The sequence below is a fragment of the Scyliorhinus torazame genome, chromosome 11 (genome assembly GCF_047496885.1).
Source record: "Scyliorhinus torazame isolate Kashiwa2021f chromosome 11, sScyTor2.1, whole genome shotgun sequence".
In the NCBI taxonomy this organism is placed as follows: Eukaryota; Metazoa; Chordata; class Chondrichthyes; order Carcharhiniformes; family Scyliorhinidae; genus Scyliorhinus; species Scyliorhinus torazame.
Window position 1 is genome coordinate 5,023,148 of NC_092717.1, and position 17,741 is coordinate 5,040,888.

Here is a 17,741-nt window from a genome sequence, read left to right on the forward strand (position 1 = left end):
TTGCACAGACAGAAAGGGAATGGGTGACCAACAGGAACAGTAAAAGCCTCAGGAGGGCAGCACATTGGCGCAGTGGGTTAGCTCTGCTGCCTCACGGCGCCGAGGTCCCAGGTTTGATCCCGGCTCTGGGTCACTGTCCGTGTGGAGTTTGCACATTCTCCCCTTGTTTGCGTGGGTTTCACTCCCACAACCCAAAGATGTGCAGGGTAGGTGGATTGGCCACGCTAAATTGCCCCTTAATTGGAAAAAATTGATTGGGTACTCTAAATTTATAAAAAAATAAAAATAAATAAAGTCTCAGGAAGGCAGTGCATGGTCCCCTATGGTCATCCCCCTCTCAAACAGTATTACCGCTTTGGATACCGTTGGGGAGGGGGAATGGCCTCTCAGGGGAAGGCAGCAGCAGCCAAGTTCATGGCCCATGGGTGGCTCTGTTGCTCAGAGGGGTGGGAGGAAAACAAATGGCAGGGATTCAATAGTTAGGGGCACAGACAGATACTTCTGTGGCCGCAAATGTGAATCAAGGATGGTATATTGCCTTTGATGTTGTGGCCATTTCAGAGACATGGATAGAGCAGGGACAGGAATGGTTGTTGCAGGTGCCGGGGTTTAGATATTTCAGTAAGCTCAGGAAAGGTGGTAAAAGAGGGGGAGGGGTGGCATTGTAAGTCAAGGACAGTATTACGGTGGCAGAAAGGACGTTTGATGAGGACTCGTCTACTGAGGTAGTATGGGCTGAGGTTAGAAACAGAAAAGGAGAGGTCACCCTGTTAGGGGTTTTCCATAGGCCTCCGAAAAGTTCCAGAGATGTAGAGGAAAGGATTGCAAAGATGATTCTGGATATGAGCGAAAGCAACAGGGTAGTTGTTATGGTGGACTTTAACTTTCCAAATATTGACTGGAAACGCTATAGTTCGAGTACTTTAGATGGGTCCGTTTTTGTCCAATGTGTGCAGGAGTGTTTCCTGACACAGTATGTAGATAGGCCAACGAGAGGCGAGGCCATATTGGATTTGGTACTGGGTAATGAACCAGGACAGGTGTTAGATTTGGAGGTAGGTGAGCACTTTGGTGACAGTGACCACAATTTGATTACGTTTACTTTAGTGATGGAAAGGGATAGGTATATACCTCAGGGCAAGAGTTATATCTGGGGGAAAGGCAATTATGATGCGATGAGGCAAGACTTAGGATGCATCGGATAGAGAGGAAAACTGCAGGGGATGGGCACAATGGAAATGTGGAGCTTGTTCAATGAACAGCTACTGCTTGTCCTTGATAAGTATGTACCTGTCAGGCAGGGAGGAAGTGGTCGAGCGAGGGAACCGTGGTTTACTAAAGCAGCCGAAACACTTGTCAAGAGGAAGAAGGAGGCTTATGTAAAGATGAGACATGAAGGTTCAGTTAGGGCGCTCGAGAGTTAAAAGTTAACTAGGAAGGACCTAAAGAGAGAGCTAAGAAGAGCCAGGAGGGGACATGAGAAGTCTTAGGCAGGTAGGATCAAGGATAACCCTAAAGCTTTCTATAGATATGTCAGGAATAAAAGAATGACGAGGGTAAGAGTAGGGCCAGTCAAGGACAGTAGTGGGAAGTTGTGCGTGGAGTCCGAGAAGATAGGAGAGGTGCTAAATGAATATTTTTTGTCAGTATTCACACAGGAAAAGGACAATGTTGTCGAGGAGAATACTGAGATTCAGGCAACTGGACTAGAAGGGCTTGAGGTTCATAAGGAGGAGGTGTTAGCAATTCTGGAAAGAGTGAAAATAGATAAGTCCCCTGAGCCGGATGGGATTTATCCTAGGATTCTCTGGAAAGCTAGGGAGGAGATTGCTGAGCCTTTGGCTTTGATCTTTAAGTCATCTTTGTCTGCAGGAATAGTGCCAGAAGACTGGAGGATAGCAAATGTTGTCCCCTTGTTCAAGAAGGGGAGTAGAGACAACCCCGGTAACTATAGACCAGTGAGCCTTACTTCCGTTGTGGGCAAAGTCTTGGGAAGCTTTATAAGAGATAGGATGTATAATCACCTGGAAAGGAATAATTTGATTAGAGATAGTCAACATGGTTTTGTGAAGGGTAGGTCGTGCCTCACAAACCTTATTGAGTTCTTTGAGAAGGTGACCAAACAGGTGGATGAGGGTAAAGCAGTTGATGTGGTGTATATGGATTTCAGTAAAGCGTTTGATAAGGTTCCCCACGGTAGGCTACTGCAGAAAATACGGAGGCATGGGATTCAGGGTGATTTAGCAGTTTGGATCAGAAATTGGCTAGCTGGAAGAAGACAAAGGGTGGTGGTTGATGGGAAATGTGCAGACTGGAGTCCAGTTACTAGTGGTGTACCACAAGGATCTGTTTTGGGGCCACTGCTATTTGTCATTTTTATAAATGACCTGGAAGAGGGCTTAGAAGGATGGGTGAGTAAATTTGCAGATGACACTAAAGTCGGTGGAGTTGTGGACAGTGCGGAAGGATGTTACAAGTTACAGAGGGACATAGATAAGCTGCAGCGCTGGTCTGAGAGGTGGCAAATGGAGTTTAATGCAGAAAAGTGTGAGGTGATTCATTTTGGAAGGAATAACAGCAAGACAGAGTACTGGGCTAATGGTAAGATTCTTGGCAGTGTGGATGAGCAGAGAGATCTCGGTGTCCATGTACATAGGTCCCTGAAAGTTGCCACCCAGGTTGAGAGGGTTTTTAAGAAGGCGGACGGTGTGTTAGCTTTTATTGGTAGAGGGATTGAGTTTTGGAGCCATGAGGTCATGTTGCAGCTGTAAAAAACTCTGGTGCGGCCGCATTTGGAGTATTGCGTGCAATTCTGCTCGCCGCATTATAGGAAGGATGTGGAAGCATTGGAAAGGGTGCAGAGGAGATTTACCAGAATGTTGCCTGGTATGGAGGGAAGATCTTATGAGGAAAGGCTGAGGGACTTGAGGCTGTTTTCGTTAGAGAGAAGAAGGTTAAGAGGTGACTTAATTGAGGCATACAAGATGATCAGAGGATTGGATAGGGTGGACAGTGAGAGCCTTTTTCTTCGGATGGTGATGTCTAGCACGAGGGGACATAGCTTTAAATTGAGGGGAGATAGATATAGGACAGATGTCAGAGGTAGGTTCTTTACTCAGAGAGTAGTAAGGGCGTGGAATGCCCTGCCTGCAACAGTAGTGGACTCGCCAACGCTAAGGGCATTCAAATGGTCGTTGGATATGGATGATAAGGGAATAGTGTAGATGGGCTTTAGAGTGGTTTCACAGGTCGGCGCAACATCGAGGGCCGAAGGGCCTGTACTGCGCCGTAATGTTCTATGTTCTATGGTGCCAGGATCTGGGATGTCACAGAGTGGTTGCAGAGCATTCTGGGGAGGGAAGGTGAACAGCCAGTGGGCGTGGTTCATATTGGCACCAATGACATCAGTAATCTGAGGGAAGAGGAGCTGCAAGCCGAGTACAGGAAGTTAGGAGATTAACTAAAGTCCAGGACCTCAAATGTAGCAATCTCAGGATAAGTCCCAGTTCCACATGCTAGAGAGAGCAGGAATAGGACGATAGATCAAATTAACACATGGCTGGAGAAATGGTGCAGCCGGGGAGGATTCGGAGTCTTGAGGCATTGGGACCGGTGCTGGGGAAGGTTGGACCTGTACAAACCGGACGTGTTGCACCCAGGCAGAGATGGGACCTCTATCCTCGCGGGGACTTTCGCTAGTTCTGTTGGGGAGCATTTAAACTTGTCTGGCAGGGGGATGGGATCCCAGGAGCTGGATCAGGTAGGTCAGATTCATATCAGGAAAATGGAGGTAGAACTTTAGCGAGTGATAGATTTGGAATTACATAGAATCATAGAATTTACAGAGCAGAAGGAGGCCATTCGGCCCATCGAGTCTGCACCGGCTCTTATGAAAGAGCACCCTACCCAATCTCACACCTCCACCCTATCCCCATAACCCAGTAACCCGACCCAACACTAAGGGCAATTTTGGACACTAAGGGCAATTTTAGCATGGCCAATCCACCTAACCTGCACATCGTTGGACTATGGGAGGAAACCGGAGCACCCGGAGAAAACCCACGCACACACGGGGAGAACGTGCAGACTCCGCACAGACAATGACCCAAGCCGGGAATCGAACCTGGGACCCTGGAGCTGTGAAGCAATTGTGCTAATCACTGTGCTACCGTGCTGCCCTACTGCAATCCAAGAATATTAGAAAAATGACAAAAATTACAGGAGAAGCAAAGTTTAAAAAGTATCCAGCGAAGGAAAATGTCAGGGTTATACTGTTTATACCTCAATGCAAGGAGTATTACAAACAAGGTCAACGAGTTTAGGGCACAGGTAGACACATGGCAGCAGGATGTCATTGCTATAATGGAAACCTTGCTAAAGGAAGGGCAAAATTGGCAGCTTAATAGCCCTGGATACAGGATCTTCTGCTACGACAGAGTGGGAGATATAGAGGAGGGGGAGTAGCAGTAATGGTTAAAGTATCAATTCCAGTTGTGAGAAGGGATGATGAACTAAACGGGTCAACAAGCGAGGCTTTATGGGTTGAGCCTAGAAATAGAAAAGGGGCAGTCACACTACTGGGAATATACTACAGACCCCCAAATAGTGAAAGATAGATAGAAGAACAAATATGTGGGCAAATCTCTGCCTGTAAGAACAAGAGGGCAATAATAGTTGGAGACTTTAACTGTCCCAATATCAACTGGGAATCAAACAGTATCGGGGGAACTAAGGGATAAAAACTCCTGCAGTGTGTCCAGGACCATTTTTCCAACCAATAATGACAAAGCCAACGAGAGGAGATGCAATTCTAGACCTAGTCTTGGGGAACAAAGAAGGGCCAGTGGGTGAAGTGACTGTTGGTCACCATATCGGGGATAGTGATCACAATTCAGTTAGATTCAGTATTGCCATGGAAACACAAAGATAAGGCAGGAGTAAAAGTCTGGAATTCGCTGCCCGAGTTGGTGGTGGAGGCAGAGACCCTAAACTCTTTTCAAAAGTAATGTGCACCTTTAGTGCTGTAAGGTACAGGGGCTATGGGCCGGGGGCAGGAAGGTGGGATTAGAAAGGGCACCTGGATGTCCTCGGGTTGGCACGGACAAGATGGGCCGAATGGCCTCCTTCGGTCCTGTAACCTTTCTACTGTTCTATAGATAGATAGACAGACAATAGCTCCCACTTAAATGGATTAATTGATGAAGTGCAGTTTGATAACAATGATTTTGAAAACCCGTACCCCCCTTGCTGACAGTTACCTGAGCTGTCCAGTGAGCAGAGACTGAGAATGATGGGCAGACTCCACCACTGCGAGTGGCCTCCCATCCTATCCCACAGCTCCTGTTCCCCTTTGGTACGTGTTTGCTGTAAGGTGAAGGTGCACATCAGCTAACATCAGACTGTGTCACAGATAATCCACAAACTGTCACTGAATTATTCCTGCTCGGTTATCACAGACAACCCCCCACCTTACCCAGGGCCTGCTAGATATGCAGTGTGATGAAGGATCACTGACTTGATGCTGCCAGACGTACTGAGTATTTCCAGATTTTGCTGTTCTCATTTGATCATTCCAATGGGTTTAAATAAGTAGTATAAAAAGCACCTTTCATTCAAGTGTAGTGTGGTTGAGATAGCACTCATTTGCTGTTTAAAATAATTTAGAATTCAATTTGGGTTCATAGAATCATAGCATCGCTAAAGTGACGAAGGCCATTCGGCCCATCGAGTCATAGAATCATAGAATTTACAGTGCAGAAGGAGGCCATTCGGCCTATCGAGTTTGTACCAGCTCTTGGAAAGAGCACCCTACCCAAGCCCACACACTATCCCCGTAACCCAGTAACCCCACCCAATACTAAGGGCAATTTATCACAGCCAATCCAACTAACCTGCACATCTTTGGACTGTGGGAGGAAACCGGAGCACCCGGAGGAAACCCACGCACACACGGGGAGAACATGCAGACTCCACACAGACAGTGACCCAAGCCGGGAATCGAACCTGGGACCCTGAAGCTGTTGTGACGCAATTGTGCTAACCACTGTGCGGCCGTGCTGCCCATAGCATGGCAATTTATCATGGTCAATCCAACTAACCACATCTTTGGACTGTGGGAGGAAACCGGAGCACCCGGAGGAAACCCACGCAGACACGGGGAGAACATGCAGACTCCACACAGACAGTGACCCAAGCCGGGAATCGAACCTGGGACCCTGAAGCTGTTGTGACGCAATTGTGCTAACCACTGTGCGGCCGTGCTGCCCATAGCATGGCAATTTATCATGGTCAATCCAACTAACCACATCTTTGGACTGTGGGAGGAAACCGGAGCACCCGGAGGAAATCCACGCAGACACGGGGAGAACGTGCAGACTCCGCACAGACAGTGATCTGAGGCTGGAATTGAACCCGGGTTCCTGGCGCTGTGAGGCAGCAGTGCTAACCACTGTGCCACCGTGCTGCCTATAGCTTCAGAGTTTCCATGCTGAATCTTATTTCATTGCCCATGTATCCCCATATGTAAAGCAGCAGTGATCTTCAAACCAGATTGCTACTGTACATTTTGTAAGATGGTGTTCATTTCAACACTTCAAAAAATGACAGTCTTTCTAACAAGAATTTTTAAAAATGCACAAACAAAATGTTCTCCCGACTGGGAGCATGAGACACGGAACATTAAAGGGGCAGCTCAGTATTTCCCCCATTGATTTGACTTGACGGGATGTAAACATCTCCCATAATTCAGTCAGAATTTGGAGCACAAAACGTCAAATCAGAGCAACACAAATGTGAATTATTCTGTGACAGAGGGAGTCATCCTTCAAGTCTACATCCACCTAATCTATACATTATTGCACACATTCCAGATTGTCCCCATCTACATGTTACTGTCCACCATGCGAGGTTTGCTCAATCTGTGTCTTATTGTATATCATTTCTGATTTGCTCAATCTGTGTTATTGTATATAATTTATGATTCACTCAATTTATGTGTTATTGTATATAATTTCTTATTTGTTCAATCTATGTTATTGTATAGAATTTCTCATTTGCTCAATCTATGTGTTATTGTATAGAATTTCTCATTTGCTCAGTCTATGTGTTATTGTATGGAATTTCTGATTTGCTCGATCTATGTGTTATTGTATAGAATTCCTGATGAATAAACCTGTTAAATATGACTTGTTCAGAGAAAACTGAGGAAGTCAATTGAATTTACATAAAGAGACAGGCTAAACCCTATCCATGCACCACAATCTCGAGCATTCTCGAACCGTTATTTTTATGGTCCTAGTTCAAGCTCCCAATGCAGGGGGCTCTTTGGCTCATTCCAATATTGGAACTCGCGATGAGAGAGTAAGAGTTTGTTGAGTAGGTGTTTCGATCTCCTGCCATTCTCTTACCTTTCCCCAGGCTACAGGTAAACAGCTCCTTCTTGGTAAAGTCTGTATCGCCAATGTGGAGTGATCACATCACAAACATTCACAGGAGGCACACTGTGGTCACTGTTAGCAACTTGGCTGTAAACACCAGCCCAAGGAAGTGTCACCTGGACACCCAAGCCTGGCTCTTGGTGCTTTTAATAGATACTCTTAATGATAGGTGGACAATGGCTAATTATACCCAAAGCAACCACCTCAATGCCTGAACTATCGAAGTGAATGTAACTACAATACGCAATGAAATTCTGTCTGTTTATAATTTGCTTTTACATTTTCTGAATGCTCGGATTTTACAATGCATCACTTGATAACCTCCCTTTTAATTGTAATTCTCAAGTTAATGATATACTTGCCTCTTGATACTATTATTCCTTCTGCCTCCCCAGTTCGGTACGATTGCACAGTCATAAAGGAATGGGATTGTTGGCAAAAAGTGGACAGAGATCCCCACATGCCAACCTTGCTAAAGTGAGAAGAGGCGACAGCTTAAAGCCCCGATCAAGTTTCACAAGATGGCAGCTCACCACCATGATAATCAATTCTGGCCCAGGCAGCCACACCACTCACTTATGGCACAGAAGACCATTCGGCCCATCCAGTCCTCGCCAACTATCTTTACGTACTTGAGGTTTGCATTTTAGTGATTTGTCTACATGGACGCCTAAATCTCTTTGGACCTCTGCTGCCCCTAGCTTTCCTCATGATTTAAGTAATACCCTGATTTTCATCCAAAATGGATGATCTCACACAAGTGAATTGAAATTAATTTGTCACAGTTTCATAGAACCATAGGAAATGGGAACAGGAGGAGGCCATTCGGCCCTTCAAGCCTGCTCTGACATTCATTATGACCATGGCTGATCATCCAACTCAATAGCCTAATCCTGCTTTCCCCCCATATTCTGCTTTCCCCTATATCCTTTGATCTCCTTCACCCCAAGTGCTATATCTAACCGCTTCTTGAAACCAGACAATGTTTCGGACTCAAATACTTCCTGTGGTAACAAATTCCACAGACTCACCACTCTCTGGGTGAAGAGATTTCTCCTCCTCTCTGCCCTAAATGGTCTATCCCGTATCCTCAGACTGTGTCCCCTGGTTCTGGACTTCCCCCACCATCGGGAGCATTCTTCCTGCATCTACCCTGTCCAGTCCTGTTAGAATTTTATAGGTTCTATGAAATCCCCCCTCATTGTCCTGAACTCCAGCGAGAACAATCCTAACCGACCTAATCTCTCCTCATACGTCAGTCCCGCCATCCCAGGAATCAGTCTGGTAAACCTTTGCCGCACTCCCTCCAGAGCAAGAACATCCTTCCTCAGAGAAGGAGACCAAAACTGCACACAATACTCCAGATATTGCCACACCAAGGCCCTGTATAATTGCAGCAACACATCCCAGCTCCTGACTCGAATGCTCAACTACTCACTTCATCAAATCTCTTTCGAATGTTATGCTCCCATCTATAATACTGAGTACATCACCAATCTTTGTGCCTTTGGCAAGCCTGGGTGTATGGCTATCTTTTATATTACCTAAGTGAATGCTGCATAGTGAATAATAAATAATAATAAATCTTTATTATTGTCACAAGTAGGCTTACATTAACACTGCAATGAAGTTACTGTGAAAAGCCCCGAGTCGCCACATTCCGGCGCCTGTTCGGGTACACGGAGGGAGAATTCAGAATGTCCAATTCACCCGACGGCACGTCTTTCGGGACTTGTGGGAGGAACCTGGAGCACCCGGATGAAACCCACGCAGACACGGGGGAGAACATGCAGGCTCCGTACAGACAGTCACCTAAGCCGGGAACTGAACCCAGGTTCCTGGGGCTGTGAAGCAACAGTGCTAACCACTGTGTTACCGTGCCGCCCATAGTTGAGGCTTCTTGTGGAATATCACTTGTTGCTCCGAGTACATATCCATTATCCCTACTCTCTATCTTCTACCACCTAACTATTGCCTAACCAGTTAAATAATTTGCATTCAATTCCATTTGCTTTAATTTTAGCTAACAGTCTCATATGTGGAACTTTATCAATGCCTTCTGGAAGTCCACATAAATTACATCCATAGACACTCCACTGTCGACTACTTTAGTTACTTGCTGAAAAAATTCAATTGAATTTGTTAGATATGAGCTACCTTTCATTTCATTTCACCTTTACAAATCTATGTTAGCTCTCTCTCTAATCAGCTCAAACTTCACAAAGTGCCCAAAGACTCTGTCCTTATTTATAGATTAACGTCAATCCAATAACTTTCTTACAACAAATGTTAAACTAACAGGATTATAATTTCTTGATTTCTTTTCTTCTCCCATCTTTCTTAAACAACGGATTTGCATTTACAATTTTCCAAATGGGATATGTTAAACCATCTCAGGGGGATGTAAAGGATCCCAGGGCTCTATTTGAAACAAAAGTAGGGGAATTTTTCCTGGTGTCCCGGCTAATATTTATCCCTCAGCCAAAATCGCTAAAACACATTTAATCACATTGCTGCTTTGGGATCTCGCTGTGCATAAATTGGCAGCTGCATTTCCTACATTACAACACTGACTACGCTTCAAAATACTTTATTGGGCGCACCAATAAAGTATGGGGCAACCCGAGGTCACTCTGAGGTTATGAGAGGTGCTAAGTAAATGCAAGTCTTTAGTTGTTCTTGAATGATTCACATTATTAAATTCATACTTGAAATGTACTTCAGATTTTTAAATTAATAACCACGTGTGATTCCTGCTGTGATGGGGTCTATTACAAAACTACCCTGTGTTATTTCCTCACTGCCCCACCTTTTCTTAAGTTAACGATAGGTGGTTGACCTGAAATGTTTTGCTTCTTTCTTCGTTCGTGTTTCCAGAATGTTCTGTCTTGTGTTGTTACATAAGAGGTGTCAACTAATCTGCTTTTGGGAAACTAGCGCAGGCATGTTGGAAAACAAGGGCAATGAGAAACTTTAGAAGCCAGATCGAGGACAGCTCCCCCTTACACTAATCCTTAACGACATTAACAATAGGTGACAAGTTTAGACATGCTCTTCTCCAAATTTCTGGTAATCGGATACTGAGTATGTCATCAAGGACTGTTCAAGGAGTTTGATGCTGTTCATTATGGAGTAGATCCAAGAGGAATTGTGAGCATAACAAAGCTATTCACCCACTTCTTAAAGAGACCCAATTCTTCAAAACACGAATGAAACGTGCCCCTTCCCGGTTCCATCACGTTGCACACTGAAAGTGAAAGTTCATTGCTGGCAGATTAACTCAACAAACTGCTGAATGGTGAATCCATGGGGACTACCCCCGCCCCCTCTGTTAGCTTCTCCATCTCTGTGTCTCAAAGAACAAAGAACAAAGAAAATTATAGCACAGGAACAGGCCCTTCGGCCCTCGCAGCCTGCGCCGATCCAGATCCTTTATCTAAACCTGTCTTCGATTTTCCAAGGATCTACTTCCCTCTGTTCCCCGCCTGTTCATATATCTGTCTGGATGCATCTTAAATGATGCTATTGTGCCCGCCTCTACCACCTCCGCTGGCAAAGCGTTCCAGGCACCCACCACCCTCTGCGTAAAAAACTTTCCACGCACATCTCCCTTAGACTGTCCCCCTCTCACCTTGAAATCGTGACCCCTTGTAATTGACACCCCCACTCTTGGAAAAAGCTTGTTGCTATCCACCCTGTCCATACCTCTCATAGTTTTGTAGACCTCAATCAGGTCCTCCCTTTACCTCCGTCTTTCCAACGAAAACAATCCTAATCTACTCAACCTTTCTTCATAGCTAGCACCCTCCATACCAGGCAACATCCTGGTGAACCTCCTCTGCACCCTCTCTAAAGCATCCGCATCCTTCTGGTAATGTGGCGACCAGAACTGCACGCAGTATTCCAAATGTGGCCTAACCAAAGTCCTATACAACTGTAACATGACCTGCCGACTCTTGAACTCAATACCCCATCCGATGAAGGCAAGCATGCTGTATGCCTTCTTGACCACTCTATCGACCTGCATTGCCACCTTCATGGTACAATGGACCTGAACTCCCAGATCTCTCTGTACATCAATTTTCCCCAGGACTCTTCCATTAACCGTATAGTCCGCTCTTGAATTAAATCTTCCAAAATGCATCACCTCGCATTTGCCTGGATTGAACTCTATCTGCCATTTCTCTGCCCAACTCTCCAATCTATCTATATTTTGTTGTATTCTCTGACAGTCCTCCTCGCTATCTGCAACTCCACCAATCTTAGTATCATCTGCAAACTTGCTAATCAGGCCACCCATACCTTCGTCCAGATCATTTATGATTCTGTCCAAATTAAATGTGAATGAACTCACCTGTCACAGCAACACCAGTAGTTGGGTGAACATCTACCCCCCTTACTCCTGGTGGATCAGTGAGACAATCGAGGGCATTAACTTCAACGTCCTGTGTGCTACTTTATTTTCTAATCATTTCGAAATCTGTCAAGAAGCCCAGAATCTCTGAACAGACATAATTGTAAGCGGGCGCATTTGTAACCAGGTGAGAGAGAGAGAAGGGTCTGTGAAAACCAGCATGGAATATAACAGAGTGGCGGTGGCCGGATTGCTGTGATCTATAAACCTACACTGGGAATGTGAAGGATTCAACCCCGCAGCGGTTTCAAAATATCAATTCCGGTTTTAAAAATCTGAAGAGTAAATAGGATGGAAGTGTTTCCGGTGCGGGAGAGTCAGGGACCAGAGGCCACAGATTTAAGATAACAGGCAAAACAATCAGAGGGGAGATGAGCAGGATTATTTCACACAGCGAGTTGTTGTGATCTGGAGGTGCTGCCACAGAGGAAGCAGATTCAACAGGAACTTTCAAAAAGTCGAATCCATTGAAAAAGAAAGTATTGCGGAATCCAGAGAAAAACAGGGGAGTGGGACTAATTGGATAGCTCTTGCAAAGAGATAGCACAGGCCCGGTGGGCTGAATGGCCTCCACCTATATAATTCTATGAAAAAGTCTGGAAATAGAAACTGGTCTCAAGTAAAAACGACCATGAAGTGGTCGGATTGGTGTAAACAAGCCAACTGGTTCATGAATATCCTTGAGGGAAGAGCCCTGCCCTCCAATGCCCTTCTGGCCTTTCACCCACAATCGGCTGCACTCCCTCCTGTGATCCAGCTATATCATTACCTAGGTTAAATTGTACCTTTGAGAAAGGTAATTTTTCTATTACTCCTACTACCACCTCTCCACTTTTCACTGGACTCTCTAACCTCACCATAATGGCACACTACTGCTCTCACCATTAATTCCACATATTATCACCTTCTCAGGCAATACCCCTTCCAAACTACATGTTTCCTTATAGAACATAGAACAGAGAACATTACAGCGCAGTACAGGCCCTTCGGCCCTCGATGTTGAGCCGACCTGTGAAACTACTCTAAAGCCCATCTACACTATTCCCTTATCGTCCATATGTCTATCCAATGACCATTTGAATACCCTTAGTGTTGGCGAGTCCACTACTGTTGCAGGCAGGGCATTCCACGCCCTTACTACTCTCTGAGTAAAAAACCTACCTCTGATATCTGTCCTATATCTATCTCCCCTCAATTTAAAGCTATGTCCCCTCGTGCTAGACATTACCATCCGAGGAAAAAGGCTCTCACTGTCCACCCTATCCAATCCTCTGATCATCTTGTATGCCTCAATTAAGTCACCTCTTAACCTTCTTCTCTCTAACGAAAACAGCCTCAAGTCCCTCAGCCTTTCTTCATAAGATCTTCCTTCCATACCAGGCAACATTCTAGTAAACCTCCTCTGCACCCTTTCCAATGCTTCCACATCCTTCCTATAATGCGGCGACCAGAATTGCACGCAATACTCCAAATGCGGCCGCACCAGAGTTTTGTACAGTTGCAACATGACCTCATGGCTCCGAAACTCAATCCCTCTACCAATAAAAGCTCACACACCGTACGCCTTCTTAACAACCCTCTCAACCTGGGTGGCAACTTTCAGGGATCTATGTACATGAACACCGAGATCTCTCTGCTCATCCACACTGCCAAGAATCTTACCATTAGCCTAGTACTCTGTCTTCCTGTTATTCCTCATCCATTTAAGGTTGACTTGCTCCTGTACCCCTTATGATCTTAATCTCCTTACATACTCCACCTTGTACACATGGTAAACCTTACCCTTAAAAATTAAAGCCTTAAAATGTTCTGGTACCTCTTCCACTGGGACAGTGGTTTTTCCTCCCACTTTAATAAACCACTGGTGTATCCGGTTTTACCAAGTCTGTCTTCACAGTGCATTTCTTAATTCACCAACACAGCGACCTCACATGCCCAACTTTATTACAATGAAAACACTCAGTTTTATTTATCTCTCTTCCACTATTATAGGTTTCTTTTTTAACCTGAGGCAAACTCTCCTTAACATAAGCAACTGAACCCCGTTTCCATTGACCACCTGTGAATTTCTTAATTCCCCAGTTTCTGTCCTTCACAGATTTAAATTAATGTCAGAAAACCAAACTTGGTTTTGTGAGCCATTTCAAAATCATCTGCCATTTCTGCTGCCTGTCTAGCAGTTTTAACTCTTTGCTCTTCCACATGAGTTCTCACTACTGTGGGAAATGAATGTTTAAATTCCTCCAAAATAATTGTTTCCCGAGGGGCGCCATCTGGTTGGTCTATATTTAATGCTCTTATCCACCTATCAAAATTATTTTGTTTAATTATTTGGAATTCTATATATGTCTGACTTGGTTCTTTCCTTACATTTCTAAACTTTTGTCTGTAGGCTTCTGGAGCTAGTTCATATGCACTTAAGGTGGTTTGCCCCCACTCATCATAATCCCTAGAAACTTCCTCTGATAGTGATGCAAACACTTCACTAGCTCTATCTACCAACTTTGTTTGAGCCAGCACTACCCACATGGTCTTTGAGCAATTCAATTGTTTAGCCAATTTCTCAAATGAACTGAAAAAGGCTTCCACATCTTTCTCATCAAATCTTGGCAATGCTTGAATATATTTAAACATATCTATACTGAGCTTTTGTCTAGGAAATGTCTTCCTCCTCTAGACCTTCCTCAGCTTCTGATTTTAACTTCAACAATTGAAGTTGATGTTCTCCTCGCAGAGCCAGTTTCTGAAGTTCAAATTATCCCTTGAGGTTCATAAGGAGGAGGTGTTAACAATTCTGGAAAGGGTGAAAATAGATAAGTCCCCTGGGCTGGATGGGATTTATCCTAGGATTCTCTGGGAAGCTAGGGAGGAGATTGCTGAGCCTTTGGCTTTGATGTTTATCATAGATTATCATAGAATTTACAGTGCAGAAGGAGGCCATTCGGCCCATCGAGTCTGCATCGGCTCTTAGAAAGAGCGCCCTACCCAAGGTCAACACCTCCACCCTATCCCCATAACCCAGTAACCCCACCCATACTAAGGGCAATTTTGGACACTAAGGGCAATTTATCACGGCCAATCCACCTAACCTGTACATCTTTGGACAGTGGGAGGAAACCGGAGCACCCGGAGGAAACCCACGCACACACGGGGAGGATGTGCAGACCCCGCACAGACAGTGGCCCAAGCCGGAATCGAACCTGGGACCCTGGAGCTGTGAAGCAATTGTGCTATCCACAATGCTACCGTGCTGCCCTTTAAGTCATCTTTAAGTCATCTTTGTCAACAGGAATAGTGCCAGAAGACTGGGGGATAGCAAATGTTGTCCCCTTGTTCAAGAAGGGGAATAGAGACAACCCCGGTAACTACAGACCAGTGAGCCTTACATCTGTTGTGGGCAAAATCTTGGAAAGGTTTATAAGAGATAGAGTGTATAATCATCTGGAAAGGAATAATTTGATTAGACATAGCCAACACGGTTTTTTGAAGGGTAGGTCGTGCCTCACAAACCTTATTGAGTTCTTTGAGAAGGTGACCAAACAGGTGGATGAGGGTAAAGCAGTTGATGTGGTGTATATGGATTTCAGTAAAGTGTTTGATCAGGTTCCCCACGGTAGGCTACTGCAGAAAATACGGAAGCATGGGATTCAGGGAGATTTAGCAGTTTGGATCAGAAATTGGCTAGCTGGAAGAAGACAAAGGGTGGTGGTTGATGGGAAGTGTTCAGACTGGAGTCCAGTTACTAGTGGTGTACCACAAGGATCTGTTTTGGGGCCACTGCTGTTTGCCATTTTTATAAATGACCTGGAGGAGGACGTAGAAGGGTGGGTAAGTAAATTTGCAGATGTCACTAAAGTCAGTGGAGTTGTGGACAGTGCGGAAGGATGTCACAAGTTACAGAGGGACATAGATAAGCTGCAGCGCTGGTCTGAGAGGTGGCAAATGGAGTTTAATGCAGAAAAGTGTGAGGTGATTCATTTTGGAAGGAATAACAGCAAGACAGAGTACTGGGCTAATGGTAAGATTCTTGGCAGTGTGGATGAGCAGAGAGATCTCGGTGTCCATGTACATAGATCCCTGAAAGTTGCCACCCAGGTTGAGAGGGTTGTTAAGAAGGCGCACGATGTGTTAGCTTTTATTGGTAGAGGGATTGAGTTTCGGAGCCATGAGGTCACGTTGCAGCTGTACAAAACTCTGGTGTGGCCGCATTTGGAGTATTGCGTGCAATTCTGGTCGCCGCATTATAGGAAGGATGTGGAAGCATTGGAAAGGGTGCAGAGGAGATTTACCAGAATGTTGCCTGGTATGAAGGGAAGATCTTATGAGGCAAGGCTGAGGGACTTGAGGCTGTTTTCGTTAGAGAGAAGAAGGTTAAGAGGTGACTTAATTGAGGCATACAAGATGATCAGAGGATTGGATAGGGTGGACAGTGAGAGCCTTTTTCCTCGGATGGTGATGTCTAGCACGAGGGGACATAGCTTTAAATTGAGGGGAGATAGATATAGGACAGATGTCAGAGGTAGGTTCTTTACTCAGAGAGTAGTAAGGGCGTGGAATGCCCTGCCTGCAACAGTAGTGGACTCGCCAACACTAAGGGCATTCAAATGGTCATTGGATCGACATATGGACGATAAGGGAATAGTGTAGATGGCTTTAGAGTGGTTTCACAGGTCGGCGCAACATCGAGGGCCAAAGGGCCTGTACTGCGCTGTAATGTTCTATGTTCTATGTTCTCTCTTTCCTTATCTCTTTCTTCCTTTGCTAATCTTTCCATTTCTACGTCAATTTTCCTCCTTTCCATTTCTTTTTGAAAAACCTTATCTTTTTCCTTTACTTCTGCCATTGCCAATCTCTCCTTTTCCTTTGCTTCTATCACCAATTTCTTCACTTCAATTTGTAATTGAATTCTAGCTAATTCTAATGATTCAGGCTGTGGCTCTGGCAAGTTTAAATGTTGAGCTATGGCTTGTATAATCCTTGCCTTCCTCCCCCCTTTAGATCAGGTTAACTGCAGCCTCTCCGTCAAACCCAAACGTTTTGCTTTAGTCTCCCTTTGTAAACCATCCCGAGTAATCTCTTCCACACCCAGGTAAACTTTTACAATTGAAAGAGCCTCTCCAGTCCCTCCCAATTTAAATGTCAAAACCTGAAAGAATGAAATCATTCTAAACAGACTCACAGTCTTCAAGTTCAATAACCCCAAGCCAAGCAAGGAATTATGCTTATGATCCCAGACCCAATCCTCCAATTTTATTGCGCTCCTCGACCAGACCCCAACAGTGTTAGGAAACTGGACCAAAACCCCAATATTTTGGATTATTTTGTTAGGCTGTGCGGAAAGAATGATTCACTCCAGGAGTGATAGCGTGAAAAATAGGGTTTGGGCATTTTTCAAACAAACTTTATTATGAATACAATATTAATCTCTTTAACATCACACCTGAAAAGAACAGTTTGTAACTACCCCTTAAAAACTACAACTCCGTTTTCCATTAAACAACAAGAAAAGAAACACATAGCTCTCAACTTATCTTAAAATCAGCATGGCAGAGTAATACTTGATTTATAAAATATAGTTGGCTCCTGTTAGAACCCCTTCAGACTCTGGCTGAATATCTTCAAATAGCTGTTTCAACCGGGTTGTTTCAGCCTTGTCCTTGTCTTTAGACAGACTGCTCTGCTTTACAATATTATTGCTCTTTTTAGAACTATCCTACTGGGAGAGAAAACTGCCTTTACTTGTGACCAAAACAATGGTTGCTGGATCGGACCTCCTCAAAAGCTTTCTCAAAAATCTCTCTCTGAATCTCTTAGCTCCACCCAGCAGTGACATCATCTCCCCCAGATGAAAAACAAATTAACTTTCCTGGGATTGAAGGCACATTAACTCC

The 17,741-nt window shown here is 44.7% G+C and overlaps 1 protein-coding gene across 1 annotated transcript in view; it reads right to left on the bottom strand.

Moving 5' to 3' along the window:
* pkhd1l1.1 (PKHD1 like 1, tandem duplicate 1) overlaps positions 1-7,470 on the bottom strand; it is a 291,976-nt gene extending 284,506 nt beyond the window's left edge. The window contains 2 exon segments of the mRNA XM_072468659.1: positions 5,259-5,364; positions 7,407-7,470. Coding sequence (XP_072324760.1) covers positions 5,259-5,325 — 67 coding nt within the window. The 5' untranslated portion in view covers positions 5,326-5,364; positions 7,407-7,470.
* Positions 7,471-17,741: the final 10,271 nt, after the last annotated feature.